The sequence below is a fragment of the Hypomesus nipponensis genome, chromosome 17 (genome assembly GCF_054491055.1).
Source record: "Hypomesus nipponensis isolate SF chromosome 17, ASM5449105v1, whole genome shotgun sequence".
In the NCBI taxonomy this organism is placed as follows: Eukaryota; Metazoa; Chordata; class Actinopteri; order Osmeriformes; family Osmeridae; genus Hypomesus; species Hypomesus nipponensis.
Genome location: NC_140377.1, coordinates 10,405,883 through 10,432,707, shown reverse-complemented (window position 1 = coordinate 10,432,707; position 26,825 = coordinate 10,405,883). Strand labels below are relative to the sequence as shown.

The following is a 26,825-nucleotide window of genomic DNA, read 5'->3' as shown; positions in this document are numbered from 1 at the left end:
GCATTCAAGAAAGAGACAGCATTAATGTGCAGTGTGTTTTCAAGACAGAGGAGACTTCAAGGCCACACTAAAGCTAGCCCTACTCCCATGCAGAAGCTGAGTATAAATAGAGTAGCTTCAGGGAAATCCAGTGTGCCTCATTCCTGCACACCGCTCCATTTTGTGTCCGTACTATGTCCTACCTTCTGCAAAGCCCTATGGGAGACCTAATTCAAGGTAAAGTGTCAGCTATTTTACCCCAGAGCACCCTTCCCTTACTCACCCTTGCTTCTTTAGCATTCCTTATGAATGCCAAATCAAATACAAAAACAGCCATTTCGTTTCTATTCAGACACCTGTTTGCACGCTAGTCTTAGAACCCTGTCCAAATACATTCCTTATCTGTAGAAACCAGCTTCCACAGTGTATTATCCCAGCCTTGGCTAATCTGGCTGGTTTCCCACATATAACATGACACCATCCATCTCCTCCACTCACGTTACCTTAGGCTAGATTATCCTCTCTGCCATCCCCAACTTGGACCTGCTTCAAAGGCCTACTTTCAGCTTAGAAAGGCCCAACTAACAGAAGGTTGCCGCGGTGCTTTGCAACCTCTCTACAGCACGACATGTTGCAGTACACCAGACAAATTCATGGAAAAGCCAACATTAAAGTTTGCCATGCTAAAGAAGAGCATTGAACTCACTAGTTACCCCCATCATTAGTGGACAAACATGACACATTCCATGTACCGTATGTCTTTATATTGTCACTGCTGTTGATTTGCTTCTTATGCCACTATTTAGTTTAATCAGTTCAGTACATTATCCCGAACCACATTCACTTCACTGTATTCTGCTCAAGGCTTGGAAGTTTCTCTGTATGGCCTTTGTCTATACACACACTCACATATGCACAGATACAAACATGCACGCACACACACACACACACATAGTCAAACATACACGCAGTGGGTGTATAGAATGTGTGAGACCGTATTCACACATTAAGGATTTTCCCACTTGGATGATTTTTCTTTTCTTAGGTAGACGTAAACAGACGCCTCTGCAGTCCACAAACAATAGACAGTCACATGATCCTATTCTCTCTCCTTTTGTTCTGGTGAAGACATGACCATGGACGAGGTGAGACAGTATGAACGCGCCACCCAGGAGGCCACCAACCGCAAGATCGGCACCTTCCCGCCAGCTATCTCCATCACAGAAACTCCTCTGCCCTCCCATGCCCGTGGTGGTCCCTCCAGCGCCCCCTCCACCCCTCTGTCCACCGAGGCCCCCGAGTTCCTTTCTGTGCCCAAGGACCGGCCCCGGAAGAAGTCTGCCCCGGAGACTCTGACCCTCCCTGACCCTGGCCGTAGGGACTCAGGGTTCAGACTGCCCAGTCTCTTCTTCTGGGGCTCCAGTACTCAGCCTGAATGAAAATTGAGGGGTGGAGTTCCCTGACAACATTACGTGCAATTTAAAGGGGATGGCTATATCTGTTATGTACCTTCAGCCAATTCAAGTCAAAGAGTGGGATCGTAGACCCAGGACCCATCAGGAAGGAGGCTCCTAACTCACCTCTCAAGCCTCCTCCCATCAGTGTAATGGGGCGCTAACCAGCATCACCAGCCAGTAAGCTTAGGTGGTTAGAAGAACCATTTATCTTTCTCAGATCCAGCGCAATCAAGTGGGATTAGTGTGCAGTCAGATTCAGTGGAGTGTACATTCCTGTAAACCTTCTTTTCCAAGTACCAGTCTTTTTTCATGTCCGAATATATCTCAGGGGATGTTTCCTAGATACATGGAGATGATGTTAAAGAAATAAATCATCAGTCCGCACACTAAAGTATTTATGAATGTTGATACATTTGTCTTTTCCCTCAATTTTCCCCATTGTTTTAGAAATCTAATTTTGTAATTTCACACATTTATTGTGTGTTTGGATTTTGATGGGTTCATGTGAGTTGTTGTGAAACTGTTAAGTAACAATGGAATTCTGGGAGGATTGAGCCCTGTATTTTTGTATATATGTATATTAAATAATTATTATCTACTGTGCAATGATGGAGTAATTGATGTCTCCCAGTGTCTCCCAAATTACTGTATCTTGTGCATAGAGGGGAGTAGATTAAGATGTATGCTGGAGGGTCACTCTGTAGTTGGTTCTGGGTATTGGTTTGGTTTTCCTGACGACCTTGTCTTTAATTGAAAATGCATGGTTTTGAGTACAGCTTCTGCTTTCGCTGATTTAAACTAGGGAACTTTGTATGTGAAATAATTGTACACTATATACTGTTTCTTTTAGTATTTGTCTGCTGGTTGTTGTAATTTGGCTTTTGGAGGTTATATTTGGTAAAGCTGCTTTAATGCTCAGTTCATTTGCAAGTAAATCAGTCAACTTTATATCGCAGGTGTCTGTTTCTATATACAACAAATAAATAAATGATCCCATTCAAAGATGTTTCTATATATTGTTGTTCATATTTATTTGGCCTGAATTAGGTTACTTGTTGTCAATTATAGACATTAACAGTATTGGTTTTAAGGTTTGTGTGTATGCGTATGTGTGCGTGTGCGTGTTCACTTTTATTTTGAAATTTCCACCCATTGCAATCCCGGAACCACACGCTCTTGCCAGTGTTTCGCATTGTACCAAGCTGCAGTAGTATGTAAGTGAAACGGCAGAGGTAGAATGAAGCTATAGCCTTATCTCTATAATGTATCCTTGTATGTATTTTCGACATGTCTTGTAAGGACTTGCAACCTAAAGGTGAGTTTTGTACATTTTCGATCAGGTCACAAAATCCATTTAGGATGCCTGGCTTGGTTTAGCTTAGTTAGCTAGCTTCACTACTCAAGGTCCTGACTCCTAATACAATCTATTTGATCAGTTCAGTACTGTTTGCTTTTATACATAGGCCCAACAGTTACCACGCATTTTAAGTATGTTAGACTACACCTTATCATATTGTATGGTTGGTGCAAGTGTCAAAATGATTATCATTGAAAGTGACTATTCAGTAAGTGCGAGGTTCTACCTAGGATGTAACAAGGTTGGGTCAATAACAATTCGACTTGTCTGCAAAAATAACACATGTACTAATAAACTAATGTAACTCATCGACTCTACAGTAATCTACGGAATAACTACTAAACGACGTATCCCATCCCTCAGACGGTGATATCGGTTAGGGCTGCTGCTGTGGGGTGATGGTAGGCTATGACCCAGGGGCTCAGAGTCCTTCTCTGGCCCCAGAGGAGGCCGCTCTTGCTGGGTCAGCTGCTGGCATGGTGACCCGGGCCCTCATAAGCCCTCTGGATGTCATCAAAATTAGGTTTCAGGTATGTAAATAAAATTAAGAACAATGATGGTAAGTATGGACTAAGTGATTTGAGGCATAAACAAACTTGACCTTAATGAATAAGTCATGAAAGATCTCAGCTTTGGCCAAAGGAGGATTTTCATGTTTGTCCGTTTAGTTTTGCTGCATATTTTTGATGTAAGTCACAGCACCACACCCAAACCCTGAGACACCCTGAGCATGCCCAGTCCCTCACAGCTCACTGGTTACCATAACAACTGACTCGTAGTATGTGTTAAACATATTATGTCGTACTGTGTCTAAGTGCGTGCAACCTCCCATCCACATTCATTTCTGCCCTGTCTGAAAGTCTGATCCCCCCAGTTGCAGATAGAACGAGTGTCGTCCCGGCAACGTGAGGGGAAGTACTGGGGTCTGTACCAGGCTTCGCGCTGCATCCTGACTGAGGAGGGGCTGCCTGCCTTTTGGAAAGGTCATGTCCCTGCCCAGTTACTCTCTGTCTGCTTCGGAGCTGTCCAGGTAGGTAAGACATGCTGTAGGCTGCTGTCTGCACACTGTTTGGCTGCGACAAGCAGCTCTGTCGCTTGGTTGGAGCTACATTCATCTACATTCTACATTCTATTCATCATTTTAACCTCAGAAAATATGTCCGATTTATAGCAAAGGCACAAATAACAATACGGATAGGCACTGAATTGTCCTGGGATTTATCCTGAAGGCAAACTGAAATGCCTTGACATCTAGGTCTTCCTCTGTTTTACTACAATAATCCTCTTGTATTTCATTGGTTGGCACTGCAGTTCCCTAAGAGACCTTTTGGCTCTGTCTTCTCCAGTTTGCCAGCTTTGAGGTTTTGACAGAGGGGGTGCACAAGAGTACCCAGTACAACAGTCAGACCCCTGGGGTGCATTTTGTGTGTGGGGGACTGGCTGCCTGTTCCGCCACTGTGGCCTGTCAGCCCCTGGACACCCTGCGCACCCGCTTCGCTGCCCAGGGAGAGCCTAAGGTGAGGGACAGGGGGGACCTTAATTCATCTTTGTGTGTTATCACTGAAGTTTTGAAAACAGTTCAATGCCCATGCTTGACTTGTATTTACTTTAAGACTGAGGCACAAAAGTTTTAGTAGACGTTGCAGATTTTTCTGTTGTCGACATCCGTCATGTTTTCTCAGGTTTATCTGAATTTGAGACATGCTGTGGCCTCTATATACCGCACTGAGGGAGTGCTGGCTTTCTACAGTGGCCTTTCTCCTACTCTGGTGGCTGTCTTCCCCTATGCAGGAATGCAGTTCTTCTTCTATAATGTCCTGAAGAAGCTCATGGGGCCACCAGATAAGGACAGTGGTGGTTAGTTCAAATTATCAGTGCCATGGGTCATGGCATGATGCAAACAAGCACACACACACACACACATGTGCACATATGGAATGGGTATAACTCATTGCTAGAGTACTTGACTGCCAATCAAGTTCCAGCAACCACCTACCCTCATCCATCGCTTTACATAAAAGCATCAGCCAAATGATTACAATATATAACAATGTGTTATAAGTATTCCATCAGTTATCGGGTATAGAGTAGAACCAAAAATATTGTCCTCTGTGTTAGTATTTCTGGCATGTCTTTCTCTAGGAAACCTCAAAAGCTTGGTTTGTGGCAGCTGTGCAGGAGTGGTCAGCAAGACCCTTACCTACCCCTTTGACCTCTTCAAGAAGAGACTACAGGTAGCAGGGTTTGAGGAGGCCAGGGTCAAATTTGGACAGGTACGCACGGTCTTAAGGTTATTCAACCTGCCATTGTCGTAATTGGCTGTCAAGGTTAAAGGTAGATGCAGATCATGCAATGATGTTTATTGATTGATGATGTTTACAGTTAATGACAGAGAAATACCAGGGAATTATTTTGTGAGGGGGTGGGTATTACCCACGCCGAATCTACCACTAAGGAACGTAGACGGCAAGGGCCTGTTTTGAAGGTATTTTGTCTCTGTCGTGTCCAGGTGCGTAGGTACAAGGGCTTTGTGGACTGTGTACTGAATATTGCCAAAGAGGAAGGTATTCGAGGCTTCTTCAAGGGACTCTCTCCTAGCCTGGTGAAAGCAGCTTTCTCCACTGGTTTCACCTTTTTCTGGTATGAGTTCTTCTTAAATGCCATGCACAACCTCAAAGGCAGGCAGTGAGCTATGGGAAATACACCAGTGACACTGGAAGAGGATGGATTGAAAATGGAAGATGAAAAGAAAAAAGAAAAGGGGTTTGGCACAGTCACGCTCTTATGATGTAATCTACATGCGATGACCTTGTCAGCATTGAAGTCAACGTCACTTTGTTAAGTCTCAGGACTTTAAAGTTCAATTGTGAGATGAAACTGGGTACTTTCTTTTTACGTGTGAGGAAATAATTTTAGTTTGTTTTCTGTGTCCTACCAGACACTGTATTTTTCTGAATGAGGCGGGGGGTTGCCCAGGTGAAAGGGAATTGTCAAAAGTTTTCGTTTTTATCTTTTTCCCTATTATTTATATATTTTTTTATTTTATTATTTGTCATTTGACTTATTTCTGAACGTATGATATGTTTTTCAATTATAATTACACTGAGATCATGCATTGATCTTATATTGACTAAGGATGAAGTTAGTTTCCTTTCAACACTATTTTTTATCTCTACATATCATGCCTGATATTTGTCAGTTCAAACCTTTTTTTTTTAAGACCCTTTAAGGATTTATTTATGAATCTGCATCTTAAAACAATGCCTACCTTTTGTACTGATAAAGACTGTCTGACCATATACAGTCTATGGTTTGATCATATCCAAAACTGTAACAAAATTGTTGGTCCGACAATATATTGCACTTTGTGTATGCTTTGCTGGCAACTGATGCTCTGTAAATGTGTTGCAGGTAATACTATATTTTGAAATAAATGTTGATTAAAACTTCTCAAACGTACGTGATGGAAGTAATGATACAACAATGTAATTCAAGGAATTAACTTTTCCGAAGGCTCAGTTTCTCGTTTTAACCCTTGTGCGGTGTTCACATTTTAGTAACTCAGCCAGTGTTCGTGGGTCTGGTGGACCCGCTGCATTTTGGGGGTTTTAATTCCTCACAATCAAATATTTTAAGTTAAAATACTCAACAGATGTTTACTTCATCCCAATTACAAGCAATATAAACAGCATATATTGTTAAAAATTGCACTTTACTTTTGTTAGATTACATGAATGAATTAAAGTGCTACTCGTTTTTTGTTTGTAACATGTAAAAAAAGAAAGAAATCAGTTATAATCAAATTCAGAATGGAAAAACAGTCAACAAATCTACAAATGAAGGAGGTTTTTCATAACTATAGATTTGTATTTAGGCAATTTGAATTTCCTTAGAAATGTAACCCATTCAAGTCAGTTTACACAACACAAGCCGAACTCTCATTCCTTGATTTTTTCCTCCATCAGGCTTCCCTGTGTAGACTTGTAAGTTTCAAGCATATGAGGAAGTGGCATCACAGGTAGCAGAGATCTTTATACCATAATTTGCAGGTTTAGATATACTGCCTAAAGGGGCAGCGGCCCCTATATGGCATCAGCTACACATCAATTGTGACATTAGGCCCAGGGTCGTAAAACAGGGGGAGGCAGTGACCCACTTGTCTCACACTGTCTTGATGGCAGCTAGCTTGTCTCTCTGCCATCGAGCTGGTCTGTCGTTTCGGTTATCCAATCGGATAATCCTGGAAATTATGTGGAAGTTTTCCTGAGACGTTGCACGGAAAAGTTATCTGCCAGTTTCTGCATCCCACAGGGATTCAGTGGATTCCCATTTGGACCTGAAAAGTCCAGCAAGGATAAGAACCCCAAAGTAGACATGTCAATGGGGTTGGTCCATCTCTTTCTACCTTTCTCCAAAAACATGCCCTCTTTCTAAATGAGTGCAATCCAGAATCATTTTCTGGATGGAATCTAGGATGAAAAGCTCAAAAGAAGACTTGATGTCCTGCACATGAGTAGGCACCATGTGTTGTTACTCATGTGTTAGCCCTGGATGCATCCATATCACATTGGCAGCCATGCGTTGTGGCTCATTTCATGGGCTAGAAGGCCATTCAATTTCATCATATTTTGACATCCATATTTCTTCACTTGCTATCTAACGGGCTTGTTCTGGTCGTGGTGCTGGCTGCTGATGGGGTGGTCCTTGAGCTGACTAATGACCGGTTGGTCCTGGGGCTCGTCTTCGTTTTGGAACTAGCTTATGCTCAATCTCATCCTCTTCTTCAAAGTCACTGTCCGACTCTGAATTTGCAGAAATTACTCTACATCATCATCAAAAGCTTCTCTCTCTTCCAAAATCAATTGCATGGCCCTCTGAGCAGAGACTCTTTTGGCCATCTTGATCAGTTGTGATAACTAATCACACTGGCAAAGCTATATTTATATTATCCCACCCCCAATTTGCAGATGGGATAGAGTATGAGGAAATAAAGATTGGTTCCCGCAAGACAGTAAAATGTGAGAGCAGACAGGTGTCGGTGCTTGAATCTGTCAACAATTTTGCAACATTGTGCGGGAACGGCAGGGGCAGAACTACAAAACTCTCTCTCTCTTTCACACACACACACACACACACACACACACACACACACACACACACACACACACACACACACACACACACACACACTCTAACAACAGGCCCAGAAAGGAGGACAGAGTGAATGTACACAATTTCCACACTCTTATCAGCCCTGGGTCCAGTGGACCCGAACATTCCGTATGTAATATAAATGTGTAGGGGGGGTGTACAGTGTGTGGTCATTGAAAATGTGTTCTGATATGTGTTCTTCACAGAAAATGAGCCAAGGCCAATGAGTCTCAGTTTGAAAAAATAATTAATCATATGATTTTTCTTTTGATAAAAACTGAAAACGGGTCCCACAGACCCGAACACCACACAAGGGTTAAATGCTTTGCACTTTAGGCTCAACTGAGGGCACTAGCGTTCAGATTAAGTGAGCCCAGAGCCTTGACAGATTTAGAATTAATACTTCTAAAGTTAATTGGCTGTCAATTCTGCGCACGCGTCCTGGATCACAGGAAGGAAGCCCAGGTTGTGTTTGAAATGCAGACGTTTCGTCTAGTTGAAGTTTAGGTCAGTTTGACTCTATTAACAATTATATAGTTTTTTTGTCTAGTGCTTGTGATTTTAATGAAAATCGTTCATCATTTATTGTAAAGAAAATGTACTGTACTAGCTAACCAGATTCAGAAAAATAAGCCAGCCAGCTAGAGCTAGCTGCAGCTGTGCTAACGCGCAAACATTTTGACGGACTAGCATCCAAAGTGTGGCTAGGTAACGTTTTACAGTTGATATTAGACCAACCAAGTAATGCGTGTGTTCTCCACCGACTAGCTCGCTAAATAACTTTGTTGTGATGTGACATTTTTTCTCGTATACACTTCAGCTGGTTAGTAACATAACGTCCGAACGAATTGTCATTTACATTTCCTTCTGCCACCGGTGATGCTATCATATTACCGACTGATAATGTATGATCAATCATGCTTCCATCGTCAGAAATACGGATTACGAATTCTGGTCCAATACATGCTTAACAAAAGTTGTGCTACTGAAGGGGAAAACGGTAGCCTAATAGTAAATTGTTGCTAGCATTGCATCTAACGATAGAAGTGAAGCATCCATTAAAATTAGCATGAGATGAACTCAGTTTGTTTGCTTAATCCCTCACATCCCCTCGTGAAAGGTCTGGTAGGCAGCCACATTGATGACTACACAGATTTGCTATCAGCTTTTGTTCTGAGACAAATTGTTCTGTTATAAGGAATTTCGCCGTTGTCCAGCCTCGGTCGTTTTTGTAGTCGACCGTGTATGTTAACCACATTCGAATACTTTGTAAGACGATCGTGGCATGTGAAATCGGTCTTTGTGTAGTAATATTCATTTGACCTTAACACTTATAAGGTGAATGTCATAATGTACTTGCTCCTTCCAAACGCAACTAAACTACTCTGCATTGCATGTGTAGCTTAGTGTGACAACTCCCTGGTTGTAAGTGGATGCTACACTACATAGGATGGAGAACTCTACTAAAGAGGACTACAAGATCCAGTCATTTGACTTGGAGACTCAGAAACTGTTGAAAACGGCACTGAAAGGTCAGCTCCTCTCATTACATAGAACACTGATTACATATAGGAGTTGAAAATTGACTGTTTTACATTGGTCCGTTTTATGTTGCAGTGTGTGTAATTTTGGTTTTACTTTAGCTAATTCTCAAAGCAAATCTTTGTCCTCAGATCCCAGTGCAGTGGACCTGGATAAGGTCTCCAATGTCATTGTGGACCAATCTTTGAAGGACCAGCTCTTCAGTAAAGAAGCTGGACGCATCTGTTACACGATTGTTCAGGTAAGTAGTATTACGGTCTACAATGAACTTATGTCAATAACCAGAATCATCACCGACAACTGATGCACTCTACAACATGACACTCTATTTGACCTTGCTCTCTACTGCCCTCTCAGGCAGAGGCCAAGCAGAACAATGGAAGCGTGTTTCGCCGGAACCTTCTGAACCGCCTGCAGCAGGAGTTCAAGGCCCGGGAGGAGACCCGGCTCCGCTCGCTGCAGGAGTGGGTTTGCTACGTCACCTTCATCTGCAATGTTTTTGACTACCTCAAGGTGAGGGAAAGCTGCATTCTGCGAGTTTTGCGTCTGCTCTGCCAGCTCTGTTATTGATCATGTTTACATTAAACACTATGACCTTCTTGTGTTCTAAATCCACAGGTCAACAACATGCCCATGGTGGCTCTGGTGCACCCTGTGTTTGACTGTTTGCTCAGACTGGCTCAACCTGATGCTCTGAACAACGAAGAGGAAGTAAGTTCCTACAGAAATACAGTAGGTCTTCAAATCTCTATCTACAGATGAATTGCTTTCAAAGGGTATAGATGTAGACAACAACAGTTTAGTTTAGAGTTAAGGAATGCTTCAATACTTCAATCAAAAACGCTCCCGGCCTGACTGTAGGTGGACTGTCTGGTGCTGCAGCTGCACCGCATCGGGGATCAGCTGGAGAAGATGAACTACCAGCGGATGGACGAGCTCTTCTTCCTGCTGCGGGATGGCTTCCTGCTCCTGGAGGGGCTCAGCTCCATGGGCCGGCTCCTTCTGCTGGAGATCCTGGAATTCCGGGCTGGTGGCTGGACACTCAGTGACACGGCCCAGAAGTACTACTACAGCGAAGTCTCTGACTGACCTCGGAATGTGCACCGTCGTAGGGTGGAGGCCTGAGGGCAGTGTGTCTTGGGCTGTTTAGCTGGGTTGTTTTGGTGTGAGGATGATTATGAAGCTGGCTGAAGAGGCCAATAGACTAGCCACCAGACGACTAGGGTATGTTCTTCTAGTTGGAGTAATTGATCTTCTAGTAGATTGGAGTAAGTGATCTTTTCCTTTTAACATTTTTAAGTTTAAATGTTTCTTTTAAGAGTCAATGATGAATAAGGAGTGATCTGCAGGTGTTTGGGCAGTGGACTATTGAGATTGTTGAGAAAGAATACACATTTGTGTTCAAACTACCACTGCAACGTGGAATGTGCAATTGACAACAAAAAATGGACAAAGATTGTTGTTGCTAAGATTTGTATATTTAGTTTGCGTTTGGTGCATCTAGTATTTGACTGAAGTTCACATTCCTCTTGAAGGCAGATTTTCTTTCAAATGCTTTTTATTGCTTGACATTCCAGATTTCTGAAACATTGAACAATTTTCACTTGAGGCATTGGAATTCTCGGTTCTCATTCACATACCTGTCAGACAAATACAGATTATTGAAGAAGACTTAAGTACATAGATTTGGTTTTCTGAACCATATTTTATGGTCTTTTATCATTTGTGTAGTTTTAAAGGTGAAATATGAAGAAACTAACATGTTTTTGTTGTGAGTTGGTTGGGAACAAAGTCCCAAGCCACTTCTCAATGGCTTAAGTTCAGCACTTTTTTGAAGTGGTATTGACATTTCAGAGACAATCTGGCCTTTACATATAAACACAGTTTTTCTGTGTAGGAATGGAAACACAGCGTTGGACGATGTTTATAATTTAAATTGTGGACCAAGTTTTCAAAACCTTCATGGCAGCATTTTACTTAAGGTGGATATTGACAATAATTTACCATTTTAAAATGTACAAATGGATCGTGGTTAGGCTAGGTTGGGATATGCTACACACAAGGGGTTTTCCAATGGTGGTTTGTGCAACAAACTTTTCTGAAGCAACTTTGGTGATACAACAGGTGCCAATGTACTGACAGCAATACACCAAAATCAGGTCAATGCTGGCAAAAATAATACCATTTTACTGGTGTTTTTTATACCCAAGATTTAGTATTTATAGAGGGATATTTGGTGCTACAAAATTGAAGATGCAGTTTATATTATTTAGCTACTGTTTTATTTGTGTACACTGCCACAATACTGACTATATAAATTAAATGCAAAAAGCAGATAATACTTTATTATTGCAAGAATATATTTTTCTTTTTGCAGATTTTCTAAAACGTACCTGAAGATCCCACCAGCACCAACACTTTGTTGACATGGATGTTCTACATAGTCGTTTGGAGTATTGTTACTTTTCTGATTTGAACAGTGTGCTGACAGCTTAACCGAGATCACCAAATCAAAGCAGTGCCTTTTGATTCACTGCTCACAGGCTTGGGACAAAAGCAGAGCTTTTTCTGGATAAAAACATTTTAAGTGACACTAGCTACCATAACTAAAATATGTTATTATTGACACATATTGGGCTGTTTTTTATTTGACAGATTTAAGCAACCTGTACTTGACCTTAATTGAGCTTTTTTGCTAGTTGTCGGTGGTAATGCAGACTTAACAAGAGTAACAATATGAGCTATTAACCAAGTTGCATGACACTACTGGGTACTGGCGTAGCTGTAAGCCTACTAGTCCAGATATACTTTTGGGGTTTAAGTCTGAGTACATTCTTTTATAGCTTTTATTTTTTAAGATGTATTTGTATTTATTACCATATTCAGACACTACATCACCATTGTAAAAGGGTTGCAAGTGAAACTAGAAAGGTTTTCCTGATGTCATGTCTTTTTTTCTATCTAATTACCAAATATCCTGGAGTCCTTTGTACATGTACCTATTCTGAATACAGATGGTTCCATGGTAGGATGGGTCTTAGACTTATATTTTTATAGAAGCATTGCCATCACTAACCTGTTACAAATGAAAAGTTCACTGCTTGGTTTCCATTTTTCAGTACATTGACATGTTGATTTGTTAAAATAAATCAAACTGGGTAAAATGTTTAGAACAGCTTTCTTTTTAAATGTTACGTATAATCAGTGGTTATGTAATTGCATTTCAATAATCAACATTTACTGTTTACATTTTTATTGAGCCTTTCACAATATTAAAACAGAAACAGTGACAAATCATTGTTTAGATCACTGATCACCATTTTGAATACATCACAATACTGGCCTCTGGCCACTTTATTTACAATATCTGTCAATACACAGACCAGATGTCGATTTGCATACTGTGAATCCACTTTATCCTCACTTGGACACTTGGAAAGACAACCACATGAAGCAGTTTGTTTCCAGTTTTGAGTCACCTTTTAAAGTTGATCCATTTACCACCAGCGATAGTGGGCATAAGCTCTGTTGGCTTCAGCCATTTTGTGCATTTCATGTTTCTTTTTGATGACATTACCCTCCTTGACATAGGCAGCTAGCAGTTCTTGGGAAAGTTTCTCGTACATGAGTGTGCGTCGATGCTTGTTGTCCCTGCACTCTCCAATCATCCACTTCATAACTAGGAAACGCTTGCGGTTCTCAGTCAGGGGGATGGGCACCTGCAGATGGTTCAGAAACAATAAGAACAATTGAAAACGCATCTACACATTCTGTGCACTTGCAACAAAATATGTCCAAGAGGCTTGAGTGAAACGTACCTGGTAGTACTTTCCCCCTTTCTGTATGCTAGCCAGGCCAATGACAGGTTTGCAGTTCTCCAATGCTTTGTGAAATATAGCATAAGGATTACACTCTATCTCTGCCTTGTTACCATCGGGAGCTTTGTGGTACTTCTCCACCTGTTTCCTCTTTATGGTTTCCAAAGTCTGTGGGTAGAGAGAGAGATAAATGCTCTAGCTAAACTCTTATCAGTGGCTGAGGCAAATTGTTTAAATAATTCCAATACACAAGTTCCAAGAGAACAGGTTCCCTTACCTGATTCATAATACCTCTTGCTGTGACCTTGTCGCCATCTTTCATCATCATATTGATGAATTTGCTATAAGAAAAATAAAATACACTATTTATTACGATATATGAGATTTAAACTACAGGGAAACTTCATCCCATTTCACGTTTCGTCTTACTTCAAATCTGGTTCTTGGAATAGGGAGCTTGTGACCCCACTCGTTGCTGCCTTTATCGGACTGACAGCCTTTCGTTCGCGCTCCTCTTTCTGCTCAGCCGTTAATTCGTTCTCCGGAATTTCGTACACGTCTTTCCGAGGGTCTGGCTCCAGGTAGTATGGATTGTATCTGCTCCACCTCACTGAGAACACTCTGGTGCGACAGACGTATGGGTTGTCCATGTTAACTGATAGTTATTACATACTTGGAAAGTATTCAGAAGCACATCTCCATACCACGTTAGCGTTATAGGCCTACGCAATGAGTGAGATCGAGTACTGAGATTCAGTTAGCCATACACCCAGACTTTCTTGTATAATTGTCTTCAAAGTCTAGCTGTTCATAATGTCTGCTCGGGTAGCAGTGATTTGTTTTGTAATAATGGGTCTAGTAACCGTTTTCACAAGATTAAACACATATTTCAGATGTCGCATTCCCAGTAACTGATGATGTGACAAACCAAATAGGCTCTTGACAAACTACAACAATATTGTCACTGTTTGTAGCTACACACTAGCTCGTGTGTACCAGACAAGGGACATTGTACTAGCAAGCTAGGTAGGACAGTGACGGAAAAGTAAGCTATATTGTGAACTTAATACAAATGCAAATACTATTCTATATATGACCAATGTGATTCTCTATAAATATATATTGTTTTGTCAGTAAGATAATGACTTGCCTCGGTGTCCAAGGTTTTAATAAACCTGTTATGGTCGCAGCCATCTTGGATAATGTGGATAGAGATTGAGGACCCCAGTTTAGTATCTCTAGCCGATGCCTTCAAATAAAAAATAATAATTTAATAGAGTCCCTATTATTGTCAAGAATAAAAAATTCTACCAATCGATATTCTAATATATCTTATAAATGAAAAGTTCAAATTTGAGTACATGTATGTATGTAATAGGCTTATTGGGTAAGATTGATTCACTGATTCTCGCGCACACATTGGTGACATCACACAATGTTTGTAGTGCTATGGCGTACCAGGAAGGGGAGACGCTTGAATCTTGGCTCAGTAAGTGATTCACTTAGTTAGCCATTTATTTAGTAATGATATAGTAATTGTCCTAATGCATTCCACTGAATGAACAGCGATGCTGTCTTTATGCTAGCTGTCGCACTTTCTTCAGTTATCTAAAGGCAACTGCGTTCGATGTATTTCAGATCTTGGATCTGTGCTCCCCACATCATTCATCCCTGTAAAAGAGAGCTAGGAACTGAATCTATTTTCTATAGCGAGATCTAGCGTGTCAGTCAGTCTGACATATTTATTGGGATGTGGAATTAGACAGTGGATTACTTTTTCAATTGGCGATCAAAAAGAGTTGCAGCTATGTTTGGCTAAAACTAGGCTATTGTTCGAGGAAAGGCTGTAATGTAGCATTTTGACCAGCCCATCTTTTGCTCAGAAATGGCTAAAGCACATACGTGGGGGGGATGACAATCCCTGCCTTGTGAAATTGATCACAAGACAGGCTGTAAAAGATAAATGCTATGGAATGGCAATAGGCAATTGTTCATTTAATGGCCTTTGTGAGATCTTTTCAATGTTTAATCTTCTCGTCTTAGTTGAATGTGTAAGGCATACTTGTGCTTTGCTATGTGATCACAGATAAAGCCACCCATCCAAATAACAGGCAGGAGGACTGGGAGTACATCATTGGCTTCTGTGACCAGATCAATAAGGAATTAGAAGGGTACAAAGTATTTCATATAAATTCAGATTTGATGTTAGCCTATGTGAGCAAATGTTGGTATTCAGTCTAACCTCCACTCTTTGTGTAGGCCCCAGATAGCTGTAAAGCTGCTTGTCCATAAAATCCACTCGCCTCAAGAATGGGAGGCCCTTCAGGCACTAACAGTAAGGACCTTATTAATAGACTCTGTATCCTTTCTCTTCCTACTACTTCAAATACAAATCCATGCTGACTGAATGAGAACCATCTCGCTTGCAGGTATTAGAGGCATGTATGAAGAACTGCGGAAGAAGATTTCATAATGAAATTGGAAAATACCGATTTCTGAATGAGCTGATCAAAGTGGTGTCTCCTAAAGTGAGTTGACATGTGATCCTGTTATGTGTGTGTGTTGTCCGTGAAACGATATGCCTATGTGTCTACCATGGGTGAATGGGTCACTACTGAGGCCACATCTCATTTCCCCTCCCTCGCAGTACATGGGGGACAGTGTGCCAGAGAAGGTGAAGATGAAGATCATTGAAATGTTATACAGCTGGACCGTGGTCTTCCCTAATGAGGCCAAGATCAGTGAAGCCTACCAGACCCTTAGGAGGCAAGGTGAGAGACAGAAACACCGTCTCACATCTCCTTACATCACATCCAATATAATGAACCGATTTCAGAACAGTGTGTTCATTTTAACCATCACATGGTCCAGGTCTTGTAACTGCAGACCCAGATGTGCCGGTGGACAAGACCCTGATCCCATCGCCCCCTACACGCCCCAAGAACCCTGTGTTTGATAATGAGGACATGGGCAAGGTGAGATAGAGGCAAGGTAGACTACAGCTTGTCTGTCTGCTAAAGATTGCATGGGTGTTTTATAGGTTTCACAGTGCTAAACGGACATGTGTGTTTGGGTATGTGTAGTTGCTTGCAGAGCTTCTAAGGAGCAAGAATCCAGAGGACCTCCAGGAGGCCAACAGGCTCATCAAGAACATGGTGAAGGAGGTCAGAGAGCAAGAACACCTTCATGCTTCCTACAGAAATGACCAGGCGCTATTCCTATTATAGACATATGGTTGTAGATCATGTTTCAATGGGAAGGAATCTACACCGAGCTATTCACGTGTGCAACAAGTCCTACACATCGGGTAGTCACAAGAGTTCACTGCATGTATCATCAACGCATTACTGTTAACAGTCAATAGGACCCAGGGTTGATTCCTGTTTATGTCGTAAGCGGATGTAGTGACACTGCTGTTTCTCCAGGATGATGCCAGAGTGCAGAAGGTCAGCAAGCGCATACACACCCTGGAGGAGGTCAACATCAATGTCAAGCTCCTGAGCGACATGCTCACGCACTACGACAAGGACAGGTCCTCGGAATCCGACCGAGAACTCATCAAGGTGTGTCTTCAGCTTGTGTCGCGTACATGCCACACAGACGCACGCCTCACACCTCCGTTTGTTTGAAGATTGAATGTCTTTTTTGTCAATGTCATGTCAGGAACTCTACAACCGTTGTGATAAACTGAGACGCGCTGCTTTCAAGATGGCCACTGAGACGGAAGATAATGACACAAATTTAGGTGAGATTGTCGTGTGAATTTGATGTCGTGTGAATTTGTGGTACAGTGTGTCCCTGTACCACATGTTAACCTATGGCCTTCGCAGGAGACATCCTCCAGGCCAGTGATGACCTCTCACGGGTAATCAACTCCTACAAGAAGGTTGTTGACGGTCAGTCAGTCAATGGGGACTACGAGGAACCTAAACCTGTTGTTGGTGATGGTGAGGGGACCACACACAAACATATACGCACAAGGAGAAAAAAAAAAAAAAACATTTTCATGTGAGACACTTTCTCACACACTTTCTCTCTATGTATGCTCACCCTCTCTCTCGCTGTCTCTCTCTGTATCCGCCGCTCTCGCTCTCTCTGTCTCGTACAGAGACCACAGGGAGCAGTGACTCCACAGAGACCTTGATCGACCTGGCTGGCATCGATGTTCCCAGCCTCATTCCTCCCCAGCCTGCCCCTCCCCCACAGCTCTCGGACCCCACCTCGGCCAATCCCCTGGGTTTTTCCATCCCGGTCTTGCCTCCTCCTCCAAAGAGACTGGCTGGGCTGCATGCCAGTCAGACCAACAGCCCCAGCCATTCGGCCACGGACAGGGCCTCCACTGCGCTGTCTCTCCTCGATGATGAACTGCTTTGCCTCGGTACTCAGAAACTTCTGCTTATCAAACCTAGAATTAATTTTTCATTTGGGTTCTGACATCAATCATATACTTACATTCAGCTTTGTCAATTGTCAGGCCTGAATGATCCAGCCTCCTCACTGAACAGCCACTCCAAACCAAAGCTAGATGAACTATCCAATCAGTGGACCTCCTTACAGGTATAGGTTCATCTTGTGATCCTTCCAAGAATGTTTTTTGCAACAGCATTAACAAGCAAAACACACTGAGATATTGTGGCAGGCGAAAATGAATCAGGCGAAAACCTCTTGTCCTCTTGCACAGCCTCATGTTTTCTCTTTCTGTTCCTCCCAAGAATGGTTTTGCAACAGCATCAACAAGCAAAACGTATACACTGAGGAACTGTGGCGAAAACCTCTTGTTTTCTCTTTCATAGGCCCCTGAGCCCGGTGTGGATCTGTTTGGCAGCATGTCAGGGTCAGTGTTCTCTCCGGCCCCAGCCCTGCAGACCTCCGCAGGACCACCAGCCCCGGCCTCCAACAGCCTGCAGGACCTGCAGGATCTGGCCATGCTAGACTTTGGAGAGCCCAAGAGGTGCTGGCTCATGTTACTTTGCCTTCTGTACTGTGTTAACAGCTTCCCCAGAGACTCACTGTTCCTGTTTCGTAACCAAGTTATATGTCAAGGGAGATTCTCCCGCCAAATGTCTTTGTCCCGTCTTCAGCCTGTGTCTGGGAAAACTTGTACTACTCTGCTCGTGTACTGGATGTGTTTTACTTGTATTTTACAAACGGTGCTCATTCTGTGCTTTTTAATTGCCAGTTTGCCTGTCCAGATGAACACTGTCAGTGGGTTTGGGATGGGAATGGGCGTGACACCCTCCATGGCCGGGCTTGCCCCTTCTGCCTCCCTGCTGCCAGGCACCATGCCAGGCTCCCCCGCGGTGTCCCATGCCAAGGCCCAGATGCTGGGCTCAGCCCCAGGCAGCCCCCTGTTTCGCTCCTTGTCCCCCATCCACCCCTCCCTCCAGGGGGGCAGCCCAGCCAGAGGGCCTGAGGTGTCCCTGTCCAACGTGCATGTTCCCCTGGAGGCCATCCGACCCAGTGAGTCCTGGAGAAGGGAGTACAAGAGGAAGGGGTTGGGAGGTTTGGGGCTGCTAAAGACTTCATTGAACATTATTGTTGTATTGTACACTGTATATACATGAATGAAGTTCAGAGTTAACAACCTTTTGCAGATATGCATGTGTGCAGATATACATTGAAACACAGTCCAGATCCATACCTCCATGTCAAGATGGCATCAAATCCCAGTCTGTGATTGGCCTCTCCTTCTGTCTCCAGGTAGAGTTTTGCCAGTGACTGCCTATGACAAGGATGGGGTGCGTGTGCTGCTCAACTTCGCCTCTGACTGCCCCCCTGGCAGACCTGACGTGCTGGTGCTGGTGGTGTCCACGCTCAACACAGCTCCTCTCCCTGTTCAGAACGTGGTCCTGCAAGCCGCCGTGCCCAAGGTAGTACATTCAGCACGCCTGTTATCACAAAGCCACACATTCTCATAGGCATATAAACATGATGCATGGTGCATATGTAAACACACATGCAGTATAGATCCTGTACAGACATCCTGCAGTTACCACATGTGCATCCCTTCTTTACACTCTCAGTCCATGAAGGTGAAGCTCCTGCCCCCATCGGGGACAGAGCTGGCCCCCTTCAACCCCATCCTGCCCCCAGCCTCCATCACCCAGGTCATGCTGCTGGCCAACCCGCTGAAGGTAGGAGACTTCCTGTAGAAACAGGAAGTACTTGTTCATTTTGGGAGCACCGCGCCACCCAGCATACAACGAGATAGTGTTTGAGCCTTGAGGAACATTATGTAGAATGGTCCATCATGCCTCTCGTCTAACAAATGTTTTGATTATGAATCTATCTGAAATGAGAAGCACCCGGATAGATGTATGTCGGTTAAAATGGGTGTATGTGTTGCAGGAGAAGGTGCGTCTACGGTACAAGCTGGCGTTCACCCTGGGAGAGCGAACGTGCACAGAGGTGGGCGAGGTGGACCAGTTCCCCCCTGCCGACACATGGGGACACCTATAGCAGAGCCCCCTTACTACCCCTTACATCCACCAGAGTGGGACAGGGCAGGTTACACTCCATGATGGGGTATGGTAACCACATACCTCAGAGAGAAAGACAGAGGGAGGGAAAGCACTGCTGCAATGATAACCGTACAACTACAGTCACTGTCAGCCAACTATTCTGTAAAAAAATGTTTGTCGTTTTCCAGTTTGATTTCTGATCCATTAACACACAGCTTAAAATGTCCGTGTAAGTCCATTTAAAAAAAATTCTTATTAGCGAGAAGATTTAAGATGGAGAGGTTCTGCTTATGGTGTACTGTAAGCTAGCTGCTAAAGAGTTGCAGGAACTACTGTAATAAGTGATTCATTTACTTGAGTTTAGCTCCTACTGAATATATACTTCAAGCTATATATTTATGATGAGAGTAATGTTTTAATATCATTGGGAAACTATTTAGTTCAACTGACTACTGACATATCAGACAGCAAGTGCTTGTTCCGGTATTTAGATAGGCTTGTGTGATAGGAAGACTAGAAAAATTGGGTTGATATTTTGACAGTGGATATCCAGCGATCATTCTCATTACATGCTTGTGACACGATTTAAGTTAATTAAATTGTGTTTGTTATACTGTATTAGTTATTTGGTTCTCTGGGCCATCTTTCAAAGTCAAATATTACTATATCGCATCTTGTTAGTCATGCCATTACTCTTGGCACCATAAGGGTATTTATAAATTGACAACATTCCTCATTTTGGCATGCTGTACTTTAAGAGTACTTGTTTACGTTCCCAGATTCTCACCATCATGTGTTATAGAGGAGTATTGGACAGGAATCACAGAAGCTAAAATGTGATTTTGTTTTGTTCCATTTACTTTTGTCAGTATTGAAATTATGTATTTTATTTATTTTAACATTTTAGTATTTCAGTGCATCACTGAACAAACCAAGTTGAATATAGACAATTACAAGGGTGAAGACATTTGTAATTAAATGACAGAATTGGAACTATGAAATTGGGTCATTTCTAGTAATTGTGTTAACAGTGTGTTCATGTATGTGTATAATAAAAGATAGCTTATCTGCTAGGCGCTGAACTGTATGTTTTGCTAAGGACACATGTCTGACCCTAACCCACCTCCCACCTCTTGGTTGGTCTTGACCATGGGGAACTAGGGGAACCACATAGGTGTGTGTGCTGTACATAGACGTGCTTGTTTTCTGCTGTAAGAGAGGTGAAACATGTGTAATGTAGATCTCGGAAGCCATTTTGTTTGTACATACTGTATTACATGTGTGCCATCTGCTGCATGACGAATAAATAGTCTTTCAAAAGATTTTCATGTGCTTTGATGCTGTGTAGCTTTTGGATGTTCAGATTCAGGGTGTCACTAACATGTCCAGGATTTCCACGTTAGTAAATAACATGTAAATAATGAAAATCCTTGTTTTATTATCAAAGGACACATTTTGATCACTTAGTTTATGTACAGTACAAAAATATGAAAAACCACTTTCATCCAAAATGGCCATCATCAAACATCCACAGTCCCCTCTTTCACGATGGCCATGGCCAGGTTGCGGGCGAGTGCTAGTCTCAGGAGCTCAATCTTAGTGGCCTCAATATCCTCATCCTGCAATACGACAAACACACAGAGTTAGGAGTGGCGACCATCTTTACCGAGGCAGGGAAACACAGAGGAAGCACATGGAGAAGAGCTGGTACCTGATGGGGTCTGTCAGCGTTAGGCAGGCTCGTCCCTGAAGTGAGCTCCTCCAGACAGAACATAAGCTCGTGGGTCTGGTCAGCAGAGAAGATCACCTGGAGGACATGACACGGCAAACAGCATCCACAATATGAGACTTCGGACTTCCTCGTCTACAAGCAAATGAGATTCAAAACAGCAGTGACCCCCCCCACCACCCCGCTCAGCAAGGGGGGGGGGGGGGGGCAAAGGTCATGGGTGAACGAGCTGACCTCTTTCTGTTCCAGCAGGGGCAGGGCATCCGTCAGCAGGGTCATCCAGAAGCTTCGGGGAGCAATTTTGGCCGTCATGAGAGAGAGAAGGAGCTTAGCGGCCTGTGAGAAATTCTTCTCGCCGTACAGCCGGTGGAACTCGCGGTACTTCCCTACATACACGCACACATGATATGAGCAGAGAAACGTAGATTAACCATGTATACTGTACGTACGCATGTCATAAGACATGTTTTCAGTGGTCCAGGACTGATTCTAACTGACATGACATACCACATGTAACTACATTCACTGCTGTGCATGTATAGAATCTGAGGGGAAAGAAATCGAGCTGTCTGTCAACCTCAATTGTCAGGTTCCATAGCTGTGAAACTGACATTCCATGGTCAAATTCCCTGGCCGCCCTAGGCCACTCGTACACTACAGGTTATTGGAAATCTTTGCATTAGCAGCAAAAGGAGAAGCATGAGGTCAGCACTCTGCCTTATCTAGAACACAGTGCCTGGCTCATGTGACAGCCAAGGAATGAGTGTGATAATAAGGCCGGGAGACATTTTATCTGATCTAATGTCCCTCGGTCACCATTCAGGCTCAGTCTTGTACAGAGGATAAGTGGATGACTGAATCACGAGTTCACAGTCACCGTGTGTGTGTGTGTGTATGTTTCTGTTAAGTGCTTTGAATGTAACTAGGTGTTACCCAGGAATGTGAGTCTGTCACTGAGCAGCATAGACGATCCCAGGTTGTCAATCAGGTCCAGATCAGAGAAGGTGCCTTTGGTGCAGTAATCCTGAAGGAACCTGACACGAGACAGGGCGGTTTAAAAAAACAGTATTAGGATTCACATTTTAAATACATATTAATAAGGGTGGAAGAAAAACAATTTTTATTACATATTTTACATACATATAACATATTTGAGATACATCAATGAGACAATAAAAGTTATTTAAGGTTTGTGAGACACCAGATTCAACTAACATTGTCTGAGATACCATCAGTTAACTATGTACCTACTATAGGACAGACATACTGGTTGTAAGTAGCTTTGAAAATAAGTTTCTACTGAATGACTAAAATGTCTAAAAAAAGAGAGGGACCTCTCGGAGATGAGCGTGGCGAAGGCTGCATCTTTAGCTCGGATGCTCCAGGACAGAGCCGAGCCCAGGCGGTTGTTCCTCAGAGCTCTCTTGGCCATGATCTTGCAGATGCTCCTCACTGGCAGTGCAGACAGACAGAGGGAGATGCCACCAGGTTATAGTCATTAAGAGCACAGGAGGACAATCAGACGATTGCGCCCGTGACTGTAAAGTGGGGTGCGCGTGTTTTAGAGGGGGGAGGGAGATTAGGGTGCTTGAGTGCGCATTTAAGAGGGAGGGAAAGACCGAGAGAGAGAATGATGTTTGACTGTGTGTGTGTGTGTGTGTGTGTGTGTGGTGCCCACCTTGCTCAGTCATCTGCCTCTTCTCACAGATCCTCAGCACCTTCAGGGCCTTGCGCTCTGTGTCCAGAGGGACACGCTCAATCTGCAGCTCCAGGTACACACGCCCAAACTCCGTACAGTGGTCAAAGTAGTCCACCGCCAGCTGCCACAGACTAGGAGACACACGGGGCACAGGGAAAAGGTTTGCTTACACGTGGAAATATGGCGCGACGATCGCAGTTCCAACGCTATGTGCTCATCCTCGACCTTCCATAATATAGTAGGCAGACACCAACTGGTGATATTGTGTGTTCAGGCACTGCTATATGAAATGTCTTCAATTGCTATGTGATGAAATGGATGTAGTCATACAATCAGGTCGACTGTATTGATCAGGTCTGTGATACAGACGTCCTCAGTATGCTCTTGATGTCTCACCTGTGGTGTGTAAAGAGACCTGAGGCATACTCCAGCAACAGAAACTCCCTCAAGTTAGAGCCAAAGCTGAAAGACAAAAATGCAGACCCGGTCTGGTTAGTGATAGTATCCTCAGTTGGATAGCCTCTGGTCATGCTTGTACAATGACAGTCGATTTAAATGTACGCCTTGTGAAATTGTGGCATTTCTTACTGCAGATTGTGAGACTGGAGCAGTTTACAGTGGTCCAGGAGATCCGTCAAATGTGCCACGAACCACCAGTTGTTGAGAGCGATGCTGAAATTCAATAACGGCACACAAAGTTAATAACGAAGGAAAGGACAGGGAACTGCTCTTTGTTGGTGCCTGTGTGTGCGTGTGTGTCCTCCTGACCTGCAGTCCTTGATGACCTGGTGGATATCAAACTCAAACGCCGCCAGCAGGATACTGTCCAGAGGCTCCGGAGCATTCCTCATGTCCAGAAACATGTCCATACTGGACTGCAACACACACACCACCAACTTAAAGACACTTTGTAACAACACACACTCAACCTATCACACAATAAACCGAATTCGATGAAAGAAACATCAATAGTAGCTTTGAATCTTCTTTTTCTCCTGTCATACGACAGCATTGCATGCTGGGTAATGTAGTCGTGGAGAGTGTGTCGTAGTACCTGTGCATAGTAGTGCAGCTCTGTAGGCTTTACTGTTGGGTGAGAAAAAAGCAGCCTGGAAACCAGGAAGTGATACCAGGTGCTCAGCAGCTCCTTGTGTTCCAGTAGAATATCCTCATCCCCTACCAAGATCTGCACATGATAGATCAGACATTATCTCAAGGAAGGGAGGAGGGAAGGACACAGTATTGGAATCGGCCTTAGGTTCCGGGACCAAGACCTTACAGATGACACTGACCTTACAGATGACTTCCAGGTGGGGGTTGCTGGCAAAGGAGTTGTCCTGGATACAGCGGTCCACTTCCTCGTGCCAGTGCCTCCACTTGACGTCAAACTCGGTCAGCGTCTGGGTCCCTCCAGGCTGCGTAACGACATGGGCAGTTTTACTGAGTGGGACAGGACACGACTTGACGGCATTGTATGAGGTGTTAGTCAACACACAGCAGTGGTGGTCACCATAAAGTGGTCAAATTGGGATCAAACGGATGTTTCCAAACGCATACTATCTGAGCATTAACAGGCCGTGGACCATTGAAATAAGAAGTGCTGTACATTGTAGATGGGCATCTTCGTGAGGAGGTTGTCCATGAGTTTGAACATGACCCTGGCCGCAGGCTGCAGAGTGGCCTGCTTCACCAGGACCTGCCTGGCCTCGTCCATCCTCCCCTGCAGCACGTAGCTCAGCACCTGCATTTACCAGGGGGAAGGGGACACAGAGGCTTGAACACAGTCATTTCCGCAGAGGGAGCGTGTCAGTGAGCATGTACACGTACCACATCCCAGTAAACCGGGTGCTCTGTGGGGCTCTCACTCTGCAGCACCTCCATGGCCTTCTCGTCCACGTCGGCCTTATGCAGCCTCACCCAGTCGAGCAGGTGGAGCAGCAGAGTGCCCGCTGTTCACACACACAGAGGTCAGAGAAGGAACCATGCCTTTTGGGGTTGTAGGATTAATGACACGCTTACGACTGATTAGTCAGTCACAGGGGGGGAGTGGCTTAAGTTTCAGACACAAACCTGGAGCCGCGTCGATGAACAACACCTCGCACAGATTCCAGATCATCTCTATAGCCAGCAGGATCGACACCTGTGGTTGACAAGGAAGGCATGGCTGTTACAAATGCTTGCGTTTGTTTTCAACAAAATACAAGGGGATTTGTGGAGGGCTTAAAACGCTTCTTCTTACCTGATTGCTGTATTGCAGGACCAACGCTGCATCTTGTGTACACACTGGAGAGTAAGAGTAGGCTGTTAAAGAGCAAGTGTACCAAACACGTGACCAGAATAACAACTGTTGTTGCGCTGTTGTACTGCACCTGCAGCCTGCTGAAGCTCCTCCATGCAAGCTCGGATCACCGATCTGTAGTTTTTGCTTATACTGACAAATCTGAGGAGGTAAAGATTAACAGTTTTTTTTATTTTTATACTCGAGTTATCGAGCTATTAGAAAAATGCTCAATGTTTAAGTGAACCAACTGGGGTTTCTTGTTCTTGCTGGGCTGATCTTCCTTGATTCTCTGCAGTCCGACAAAGATGTGATGGGACTCATTGAAAAGTTTTCTTAAATTGGGTGAGTAGATGTCCTCATCTTTCATGACCTCATGGATGGGGGAACACTCCTGCCCTGAATTTCCAGCACCTGATAAGAACAAGAATACAGACATATAGGTTTTTCAAGACAACGAGCTGGTGTAATGGGAAATTGATTCAAATCACTACCTGAAGCTTTGTAGATGGTCTCATAAACCAATATATCTCCTGGACCCCATTCAAATCCCAAGTGCTTCTGATCGCTATTCACTCCTGGAATAGCCTGTGAAGAAAATGGGGTGTTCAGTGTGAATGGGTCACTACTTGTGTCCATGCACACATTTTGGTGTTTTGCTTTAGGTTAATTATCTAACTTAACTAGTTTCTCTTTATACCGCTAGCTATACAATACACCTATTACATCTATACAATTAAAACTTGGTCCACAGCCACACAGATAGTTGAAGCATCCATGTGGTGACTTGAGTTACACTGCACACTATGACACTTGCTAAGGGTAGCTTAGCTACCTACGTTAGCAAGCTAGATAGTAGCGATACATAGACACTACGGGTCGGTCTGCTTACTGTAGTTATTGGCTCAACATCTACTTCCTCCATTACTAATAACTATGGTACCAAAAAGAACGCTGGCCAATAGTATCAAGTTAGAGACGCAAAGAAAATACTATCAACATTTCAAACTATGAACTACAGACAGAAGGCGCCTCAATCATTCAGCGAAAGGACCCTTGCGCATGTCATAGAAGTCCTTTGACGTGCCTGACTACAATCCCAGTAAAGGGAGTTGAAAGACACCTCTTTCTCTGTATCTACTCACATCATGGCTCACCCTTTTAGGGTCATCATGAGATCTACTAACTTAATGTTTAACGGGTGTGTGAAATACAGATTTACTGATATATTCGTTTAGAAATAGTGCAGGGAAGATTAAACATTTGCAATTAACCTTTTGTTATGTCAAAATACTAAATTATTGCTTTATAAAAGATAATGAGTCAGAGTGTTAGTGCAGATGTGTCTTGCGAT

General features: G+C 43.5%; 6 protein-coding genes across 13 annotated transcripts in view; 4 read left to right on the top strand and 2 right to left on the bottom strand.

Annotated features, from left to right (window-relative positions):
- LOC146253496 (cytoplasmic phosphatidylinositol transfer protein 1-like) overlaps positions 1–2,433 on the top strand; it is a 39,516-nt gene extending 37,083 nt beyond the window's left edge. Inside the window, exon 9 of the mRNA XM_084677935.1 lies at positions 1,108–2,433. Coding sequence (XP_084534061.1) covers positions 1,108–1,418 — 311 coding nt within the window. The 3' untranslated portion in view covers positions 1,419–2,433. The remainder of the gene's footprint in view (positions 1–1,107) is intronic.
- A 174-nt stretch (positions 2,434–2,607) lies between these two features.
- On the top strand, positions 2,608–6,252 carry slc25a19 (solute carrier family 25 member 19). Of its 3 annotated transcripts, none has more exons than XM_084678945.1 (7): positions 2,608–2,650; positions 3,157–3,323; positions 3,668–3,823; positions 4,140–4,310; positions 4,476–4,650; positions 4,936–5,066; positions 5,303–6,252. In XM_084678945.1, exons 2-7 carry the CDS (start codon positions 3,192–3,194, stop codon positions 5,480–5,482), a joined length of 945 nt encoding a protein of 314 aa, XP_084535071.1. In that variant the 5' UTR covers positions 2,608–2,650; positions 3,157–3,191; the 3' UTR covers positions 5,483–6,252. The 3 variants fall into 3 exon arrangements, with proteins under 3 accessions (XP_084535071.1, XP_084535069.1, XP_084535070.1); XM_084678943.1 differs by having other exon boundaries at positions 2,609–2,751; XM_084678944.1 differs by having other exon boundaries at positions 2,609–2,751; positions 3,114–3,323.
- A 2,130-nt stretch (positions 6,253–8,382) lies between these two features.
- On the top strand, positions 8,383–12,659 carry mif4gdb (MIF4G domain containing b). Of its 5 annotated transcripts, none has more exons than XM_084677014.1 (7): positions 8,383–8,451; positions 9,347–9,476; positions 9,618–9,727; positions 9,844–9,999; positions 10,105–10,197; positions 10,348–10,547; positions 11,864–12,659. In XM_084677014.1, exons 2-7 carry the CDS (start codon positions 9,395–9,397, stop codon positions 11,910–11,912), a joined length of 690 nt encoding a protein of 229 aa, XP_084533140.1. In that variant the 5' UTR covers positions 8,383–8,451; positions 9,347–9,394; the 3' UTR covers positions 11,913–12,659. The 5 variants fall into 5 exon arrangements, with proteins under 5 accessions (XP_084533140.1, XP_084533137.1, XP_084533142.1 ...); XM_084677011.1 differs by having other exon boundaries at positions 10,105–10,218; XM_084677012.1 differs by lacking the exon at positions 8,383–8,451 and adding an exon at positions 8,458–8,652 and having other exon boundaries at positions 10,105–10,218.
- Positions 12,660–12,722: 63 nt separating this feature from the next.
- mrps7 (mitochondrial ribosomal protein S7) lies at positions 12,723–14,600 on the bottom strand. Its single transcript, XM_084677017.1, has 5 exons — positions 14,455–14,600; positions 13,734–13,925; positions 13,582–13,645; positions 13,305–13,472; positions 12,723–13,205 (listed from the first exon to the last, which is right to left on the bottom strand). The coding sequence occupies exons 1-5, from the start codon at positions 14,496–14,498 to the stop codon at positions 12,984–12,986; spliced, it is 690 nt and encodes a 229-aa protein (XP_084533143.1). The 5' UTR covers positions 14,499–14,600; the 3' UTR covers positions 12,723–12,983.
- Positions 14,601–14,642: 42 nt separating this feature from the next.
- On the top strand, positions 14,643–21,085 carry gga3b (golgi associated, gamma adaptin ear containing, ARF binding protein 3b). 2 transcript variants are annotated; one of them, XM_084677009.1, is made up of 17 exons: positions 14,643–14,793; positions 15,391–15,475; positions 15,564–15,639; positions 15,734–15,832; positions 15,952–16,075; positions 16,191–16,279; positions 16,388–16,468; positions 16,730–16,867; positions 16,968–17,049; positions 17,135–17,251; positions 17,413–17,682; positions 17,779–17,861; positions 18,098–18,255; positions 18,484–18,764; positions 19,005–19,174; positions 19,328–19,438; positions 19,653–21,085. In XM_084677009.1, exons 1-17 carry the CDS (start codon positions 14,643–14,645, stop codon positions 19,761–19,763), a joined length of 2,226 nt encoding a protein of 741 aa, XP_084533135.1. In that variant the 3' UTR covers positions 19,764–21,085. The 2 variants fall into 2 exon arrangements, with proteins under 2 accessions (XP_084533135.1, XP_084533134.1); XM_084677008.1 differs by having other exon boundaries at positions 16,176–16,279.
- Positions 21,086–21,183: 98 nt separating this feature from the next.
- Positions 21,184–26,528, bottom strand: nup85 (nucleoporin 85). The gene is made up of 19 exons (XM_084677010.1): positions 26,364–26,528; positions 25,966–26,059; positions 25,723–25,885; positions 25,563–25,633; positions 25,433–25,476; positions 25,264–25,333; positions 25,021–25,142; positions 24,800–24,934; positions 24,486–24,608; positions 24,248–24,379; positions 23,962–24,068; positions 23,782–23,865; positions 23,590–23,655; positions 23,173–23,324; positions 22,829–22,946; positions 22,428–22,528; positions 21,729–21,880; positions 21,477–21,572; positions 21,184–21,384 (listed from the first exon to the last, which is right to left on the bottom strand). Exons 1-19 carry the CDS (start codon positions 26,394–26,396, stop codon positions 21,286–21,288), a joined length of 1,962 nt encoding a protein of 653 aa, XP_084533136.1. The 5' UTR covers positions 26,397–26,528; the 3' UTR covers positions 21,184–21,285.
- Between the last annotated feature and the right edge of the window lie 297 nt (positions 26,529–26,825).